The 8,531-nt window shown below is 39.6% G+C and overlaps 1 protein-coding gene across 2 annotated transcripts in view; it reads left to right on the forward strand.

Moving 5' to 3' along the window:
• Window positions 1-8,531, forward strand: part of SLC6A15 (solute carrier family 6 member 15) — a 69,566-nt gene that overhangs the window by 38,500 nt on the left and 22,535 nt on the right. For both annotated transcript variants that reach the window (XM_019543133.1, XM_019543134.1), the window contains 3 exons: window positions 1,354-1,511; window positions 2,670-2,796; window positions 5,642-5,823. In XM_019543133.1, the coding sequence (XP_019398678.1) occupies window positions 1,354-1,511; window positions 2,670-2,796; window positions 5,642-5,823 (467 nt within the window). The remainder of the gene's footprint in view (window positions 1-1,353; window positions 1,512-2,669; window positions 2,797-5,641; window positions 5,824-8,531) is intronic.

Raw genomic sequence — 8,531 nt, forward strand, 5'->3', positions numbered from 1 at the left:
CACTGTAACCCGCAGGTCCTTTTCTGCAGAGCTGCTGCCCAGCCAGCCCCCAGCCTGTACTGGTACATAGGATTGTTCTATCTTAAGTGAAGGACTTTGCACTTGTCTTTGTTGAACCTCATGAGATTTCTTTTGGCCCAATCCTCCAATTTGTCTAGGTCACTCTGAATCCTAGCCCTACCCACCAGCATATCTTCTATTCCCCGAGCTTGGCATCATCTGCAAACTTGCTGATGGTGAACTGTATGCCATCTTCCAGGTTGTTGATAAAGGCATTGAACAAAATGGGCCCCAGGACCGACCCCGGGGCACTTTGCTTGATACCAGCTGCCAACTAGACATCAAGCCATTGATTACTACACTCTGGGCCTGAAGCTACAGCCAGTTTTCTATCCACCTTACAGTCCATTAATCCAGCCCCATACTTCCTTAGCAGCCTGGGAGAATGTTGTGGGAGACTGTATCAAAAGCCTTGCTAAAATCAAGGTACATCCATTTGTTCCCTGCATCCACAGAGTCAGTCATCTCATCATAGAAGGCAATCAGGTTGATCAGGTATGACTTGCCCTTGGTGAATCCATGCTGACATTTCCTAATCACCACCTTCTTCTGCAAGTGGTTAGCAATGGATTCCTCTACCATCAGCTCCATGAGTTTTCCAGGGACTGAGGTGAGGCTGACAGGTAGCTGTAGTTCCTGAATCCTCTTTTTTCCCTTTCTTAAATATGGAAAACCATGTTTTCCCCTTTCCAGTCATCTAGGACCTCTCCTAATAGCCATGAGTTTTCAAAAATGATGGCCAGTGGCTCTGTAATCACATCAGCCAACTCCCTCAATACCCTTGGATACATTCCATCTGGCCCTATGGACTTGTACATGTCCAGCTTTTCTAAGTAGTCCCTAACCTGTTCTTTCAGCACTGAGGGCTGCTAACTTCCTCCCCAAACTGTGCAGCCTGGTGCAGTAGTCTGGGAACTGACTGTGCCTGTGACAACTGAGATGAAAAAGGTGTTGCATACTTCAGCCTTTTCTGTGTCCTCTGACACTAGGTTGCCTTCCTTTTTTCTTTTCTTTTTTTTTCTTTCCTGCCTTTCTCTAAATCATTAAGCTGTTTGCTGTGTCTAAGGGAAAAAATATTTCTGATTGGAAGTTCCTGCCAATACATAGACAACACATTTATAACTATAGACCACTTTTAAAATATGGCATTACTTGGTTTCCTAAATTTTCAAATATTATCTTGACTATATACAAAAATTTAAACCTGAATGGTGTCCTTGGCTTTAAAAACCTTCAGCCGACTTGGAATGCTCTTTCTTATCCTCATAATGATGTTGCCTTTTGTTTCCATAGGAGCATATCTTGTGCCATATTTAATATTGCTGCTGATAATAGGGATTCCACTGTTTTTTCTGGAACTTTCTGTGGGCCAGCGAATCCGACGAGGGAGCATTGGTGTGTGGAATTATATCAGCCCCAAGCTTGGTGGAATTGGATTTGCAAGCTGTGTAGTAAGTTCTTAACATAACTTGTCTCTTATTCTCCATAGTTTTAAAGTGAAACACATTAGGGTAGTTGTTCTCGACCTTGGTAGAATCAAGGCACCCCTTGGAAAATGCCAGCTCTTAGTTTTTGCTAATTTATTGACTATAGAAAAAATAATAGAACAATTCTTCTATTGCAAAGAACATAGACAGAATGTTTTGACTCTATGGGCTTGTCTACCTGAGACTCATTAGTGTGCATTAACCTAATTTAATATGCATTACAGGCACATGTCTACATGTGCACACCCTTAATGTTCATTAAAAATGGTGAAATTAGGTAATTGTGCCTAAATTTGACACCTGCAAATATAGGTATCAAATCTAGTTGCGATTAGTTAAAGCATATTAATGCACATGTAGATACAACCTGGCATTACCTTTAGTGCCGGGTCTGCCCAGCCACTAGGGGCACATGGCAGGGCTGCAGGGAGTTAGCACTAACTTTAGTGCCAAGTACATTAACTTTAGTAGTAAGACCCTGCATGTGCAGACACCTGCCCAAAAATCACTTAGTGTGCATTAGCTTAATACACATTAAATGTAGTCACACTTAAATGCATGTGTAGACGTGCCCTATGGATTCTTTTTTGAAATATCTGGGTTTATCTTGTGAATCACATTTGCATACCTAACAGTGCTAATATTGAAGAGCATGCTGTGGCACCCTGGTTGACAACACTGTGTTTAAGACTTCTGTTCAGTTTAAACAAAAGGCAAATAATTAGTCTTAGCTGCAGACCTTTTAACTCCCAGTCTAATATACAAATATTTATGTTAATGCTCAGAATTATATGAATGTGTTAAATCAATTGATGTATATTCTGAAATTCTTTTGAAGCTTGGGTGCTAGGGATCAACACTAGGATAGGATTAACCTTCTAGGAGGAAGAGTCTTCAAAATATTGCAATGTATGTATGTTAAATATTGGAACTGTTCTGTTTTATTTTTAGATATAGTAAAAAGGCCAAGTTATGAATTCTTTAGGCAGTGTTCAGTGAGACAAAGGTTACTTTCACTTTAGTGGAAGTTTTGTGGAATAGTATAGTGTTTACCTTAGCATCTTTAATTGAATGTAAATAAGAAATGATTTAAGTAAGCTTGTTCTATGCCTCTTTTTACAGGTATGTTTCTTTGTGGCCCTCTACTATAATGTCATCATTGGATGGAGTTTGTTTTACTTTTCCCAGTCTTTTCAGCATCCATTACCATGGGATCAGTGTCCCTTGGTGAAAAACGCTTCTCATACCTGTAAGTCTTAAATGTACTCTACTCATGTTTGTACAAAAACATTTGGAGCTTGGTCCAGAGTTTTAGAAGTCAACTACAGTTTTATCATTGACAGGCATAAACTTTGGATTAGGTTCTTTCCTGGGATATTTTCAATCAAAACAATCTCTTTTTTAAACCTACTTTTCTTAAAACTAATACTTATAACTAATGTAACTGAAAAAAAACTGAGGAAAAGATATGTTTTCTTAGTTTTCCAGTTTGTTTTCGGTACCTCAGTGCAGTGTATTTAGTCAGTTTCCCTCTTTTCGCTATATAGTGGCTCAGTCAGTCAGCTTATCTTTAGGCTTTTCACATAGTAGCAGGGGAGAGAAAACACATTTAGAACTAATATTATTGTCAGGACTCCAAAAAAGCTGTAGTACCAAAAACTGTCTCATTAAAAATAAATGACCGTATTTACTCACATCCATAAGAAGGTTTCTTCCCCCGTATTCAACATGTGGGAAAAGCCCCTCATCTTGGATTCAAGTACAAGGTGGAGGGTCAGGTGGCTTCTATAGCCCTAACCCTGAACTGGTCTCAGCGTCGGAGTTGAAGCCACTTCTCTCCCATCAGCTGAATCCCTACTGCCTTCTCCACCATTGCTACCTCTGCCCTGAGGTGCCCTGACTCCTCTTTCCCGTAGGCTTGCCCCTGTTGCCTCTGCCCAGAGACACTCTGCTCTTCTGCCACGCCCCCCACCTCACACTTGCTTCCTTGCTCCCTCACTGCCACTATCACTTACACTTATTTGTGGCTCTGACTCCAGCTCCAGTCCAATCCCCTGCCTGGGGCCAGGGCTGGAGTTGCCACCATTTCAACTGCTGCCTCCTTGTTAGGTGGGGGCTGGAGTCCCCAAGTCCTCTGGTCTGGAGCAGGTCAGGTGCCAGAGCCCTGGCTGAGGGTATGTGGTGGAGGAGTGGTTGGGGGGGGGTGGCTGGGATGGTCAGGCAGAGGGGTGGGGGGCAAGTCGGAGGAGACCACAGTGTGGAGGAGTGCAGGCACTGGGGAGGCACATGCAATGGTGGGGTGGTACAGATGAGTTGTGGGGGCTGGTGCCAGAGGCTGCAGCAACATGGGGAGGGGCAGGCAGCAGGAAGGTCAAGTAGTTAGGGAGCCAGGTTGTAAGCCTGCTGCTTTCCTTCCAACTGCTCGCTCCCTGATGCTGCTTTCCCTGTTGCAGCATTGTAGGGGGGTGATTTTAGGACTACCCCCCAATGATTAGATTCTGTACATGGAAATTATAAATTATAATTTATATAAATTTGAAGTCATCTTAGATTTAGGTAAATACAGTAGTTTTTAAACCCATAAGGCAAATATGACTTCAATATGTTTACTAGAAGCAAACAAAATTTCTCTAAGAAAATTATACAGAAATTGTAATGGCATAGCAATGTAAAATTCGTATGATGACTAATTGAATAATGACAATAACTTGTAAACAAAGTGGAAAGCTAAACAGTAATTATTGTTGTATTTTGATATCGATTTTTATGTTTATTTTGGCGGCAAGAACAGATTGAAGAACAACTTTTCTATATTTAGCATCGTATGAAAAAAAAGAATTTCATTGTGGTTACAGCAAGATGTTTACAAGAATATCATAGTTATAAGATTTTCCATTAAAGATTTCAGGGTCTTGTTTATTAAAATACCCTAAGATAAACACATTAGGCAGTGAAAATCTCCAAAGGATCAGTGAATGACTTGTGTATCAAACAATATTATGTTTGCTTCGTAAATCAAAAGGAACAGCAAATTATCCATCAGTTTGGAATCATAAGAAGATAATCTCATCCTGTCATGACACTGAGGGACAGCTAAGTACTCCTTATCTTCAAGATTTTATTATCTTACAATGTCTACGCTTTGCATTGCCTTCATCTTCAGAGTGTACTGCATTTTTGTTTGTTTAATGGGGGTAACTAGCATAATTTATGTATTTCTGTAAGGTCTTTGCCTGTTTTACTTGCATTTTCAACACTTGGAGGCAAAGCTTCAGCCAATATAAATTGTCATATTTCCCTTCATTCAGCAACCTGTTGAAGATCCACTCCTTTTACAATAATCTTTAAAATAAACCTCTTTTCTTCCCTTCATAAACAATTCTGATTCAGCACCTATATTAGAAACTGTATGAGTTCAAACAAGTCAGTTATGTAAGTGCAAGTTTATTTAATAACTTGTAGTAGCACGGCAGCCTTATGGTTATGTCGTGGCATATACCGTGCTATAATATACATAACCCCTTCAGTTGAATGTTACTGCTCAGGGCCCTGTTTTCAAGTGCCTAAGCACTTTTGCACAATTAAAATGGTATTTTAACCTTTGTGTGCTAAGCTACCTGTGTGAGTATATATGATCTGCAATGGTTATTGAAGCATCCATGTTTGAAATCTGGCTGCACCCTATTTATTCCAAAAATAAATCACTCACATTTTGAAGTAACTTTCCAGTAAATTACTATATGACAAAATCATAGTTTAAGGGTTAAATGCAACTTGAACTTTAGTATACAACATATTTTGGTAGTGCATAGGTTTCTGCACAGAAATTCACTTCATTCAAAAGATAAAGGGTTTATTTGGTAGGCTTCAAAGTGCCATCTTTGAAGGTCTCAGACTGTGGTGTTTTTGTATTAGGAGTACCTTGCAGATTTTTGTGTGTATATATAGTCTTTCTATAAAATGATGGTACCATAGTAGCAAAATATGTAAGTAATGTAACTAATGTAAGTACTAAGATGGCTTTGGTATGTGATTAAGAGTATTTCCTACCCAGAATCCAATGACCATTAATGATTTGTTTACTTTCTTCCCAGTTATAGAGCCTGAATGTGAAAAAAGTTCTGCTACTACCTATTATTGGTACAGAGAAGCACTGAATATTTCCAGCTCACTCTCAGAGGGTGGGGGGTTAAACTGGAAAATGACTATTTGTTTGCTGGCTGCCTGGGTAATGGTGTGTCTTGCAATGATAAAAGGGATACAGTCTTCAGGCAAAGTAAGTATATACTTTAAAGCATAGTTGAAATAGGTTTGGTCTTATGGTTCCTTATTGTTTTGCTCCCTTTGAACCCCATTCATAAAAGTGTGATTCATAATCACTTTTGTCGTGAGGGCTGAATACAGTTCCTTTTGGAAGCCTATGCTGAAAACCTTTTTTTGATTAGATATCTGCTTTAGCTTCTATTTATCACTTCCTTATAAAGTGAGCCAATTCTGCTACTGAATTAATTAGACACAACTGTATTGACTTTAATGATTTTCCCCCATTTATACCAGCAATGAATTTGACATGGTCTGAGGAAACATGGACAGTATTCTAACACTGATATGGGTCTTCACATGTGGAGTGCTAGAAAAAAGTGATTTTTTTCATAATGGATTAGATTAAAATTCAAGACAGTTTACAGCATCTTAATAAAATGGTACATTCCTGGAAAGATGGAGAAAAACCCAAAACAGCTAACAAGCAAAAGTTTTTAAAGTACCATTTTCAGACATGACTTAGGCCAGATTTTCACATCTTGTTAAGTTGGCCATGAAGATGTCTTTAGGTAGCTAAAGATTCAAGATCCATGCATGTGTAGATGGATTCAAAACATCAGGCATTTCTAGACGTGCTCTGGGAAGCAGTTGGGGAGCACTTTAATTAGCAGAGCTCTGAGAGCTGTACTAAGTAAAAGCACCTGGAGTGTGTCATGTGTGTCAGCATCCCCACACAGAAAAATGGTGGTGGGGTGCTCTGAACTAAACCTTGTCAAACAAGCTTTAGCTTAAAGCACTTAGCCATCATTTTTCAGCATAGGGATGCTGATACATGTGCCAGTGGAGTCTGCTGGAGTGCAGTAATTATCATCCTTCAGCAGACTTAAGTCTGTTTTGACGCGTTATAATTGCAGAACACCTGAGCAGCCTCTCTGCATGCATATGGGAGCTCATCTAGGGTCTGTGTCCAGTAAAAGACCATTTCCTAAACTGGGTCTTAAGCAAAATTTAGCCTCCTAATCCAAAATTACAGTCCTGAAAACAGTTGCTTAGCTGCTATATAATTTTGGAGATACCAGGTCTAGCAATTTGAAATTCAGGATCCTCAGGTGCCTTATTTTGTACCTCAGCATACACCAACAACTACCCAACTCTTTCAGGGCTGAGTAGCTCAGCACCTAGTATACAGTAAAGCCAACCAGAAAGACAGAAATTAGAGACATTCCTCTGTACATTTCTGTCCTCCCTCTTCCTTATTTTCTAGGTGTGTTTTCATGGAGCAAACCTAATACACACTAGCAGGACTAAGATCATGCTCCATTCACAATGTTGAAGTAGGACAACCATTCAGAAAATAATTCAAAATACTTTAGGCCAGATGGAGAGTAAAACACAAGAAGCACCATTTTTTTTGGATCTTAGTAAATTAATGTTTTACATTAAATAATCACAGTATAAAATATAGAAATAGTCTTCAGAGTGGGGCCTGGAACCCAGGTCTTACTTTCTCAGGACACGTCCTGTTGAATATGCTTCAGAAGAATGTTTCATCTTGAATTCTTGCCCTATCTCATGCTGTTGCTCTCTCTTTTTCTGCCCAAGTGGATCTAGAATTCTTGCATGCTTCCTGGATGAGTCATTTAAACATCAAAGAGTAGAATATCAGAGATATCCCTGTCCTTAGCATTTCTGCTGTCTAGATAGCTGCAGGTCCTTGCTCAATGTGATAGATATTTCGAATCCCATTTTAAAGCACCTCTCTGATGAACTGTACAGGGAGTCTCTGTAAAGGATCTACTTTACAAAGGTTTCTTGACTTCATACCTACCATACAGAAAGTGCTTTATTGGATCTAGCCATAGGTAACTTAAGTCATCTATAAATCAGATTTGAATTAGAACCTATATACTTTTGAAAATGCTGTAGGGTTTTATCAGAACATACCTTTAAAAAATTTCCATTACTTTATTGGTTAGGGCATGTGCTCAAGAGGTAAGAACCTGGGTTAGGTCTCCCCACCCTTAAGAAGGTTTGAACAGTCATCGACTTTCCAAGGCCCACTTCTCTAAACACCAGGTTATGGCTTATGTCAAGCCTTTCATCCCTTGTGTGCAGCCATGTGTGAAAGAATAAGTAGAACACATGAAGATGAAGAAAGAGTTGGTTTGATTAGGAGCTTAGTGAGCTGTGCTGTTCCCCTGCGAGAGAGGAGACCCTGGGTTCTGGCCTTGACTTCTAATGCTGTTTATCTAACTCTGCAATGCAAAATGAACAAGCAGCCCATGGAACAAACAAGACAAGTGTGAATTTCTAGCTCAGTTTGGGAGATACCCAGCTGGGAGGTGGGACTCCTGGTCTCTGCTCTCAGTACTAATCATCATTTTATGCAAAATGCATAAACAGTACCAGCAGCTGGGACTATTTGCATACTCTGTCCTTCAGGCTTTTCCTCCAATAATTCCTCATCCTAACTGAATCTATAAAGATTGTATTTAATATGAGTGCAAGTACTAATCAAATAATTTCTTCTTATAACTTCCCATGCTAGGGGGAATTGTACTAAGTGGTACTGGGAGCATCTACATGAGATGTTTAACTTCACATTGGCGTAGTTTAGTTTGAGGTAAGCATGTACGTCTACACATGCACATGCTTACTTCGCATTAAACCTCCTGAATACCAACTATATTTGCTACCTGCAAATACAAGTAGTAAATTTAC

The sequence above is a fragment of the Crocodylus porosus genome, unplaced genomic scaffold (genome assembly GCF_001723895.1).
Source record: "Crocodylus porosus isolate Cpor-Errol unplaced genomic scaffold, CroPor_comp1, whole genome shotgun sequence".
Lineage (NCBI taxonomy): Eukaryota > Metazoa > Chordata > Crocodylia > Crocodylidae > Crocodylus > Crocodylus porosus.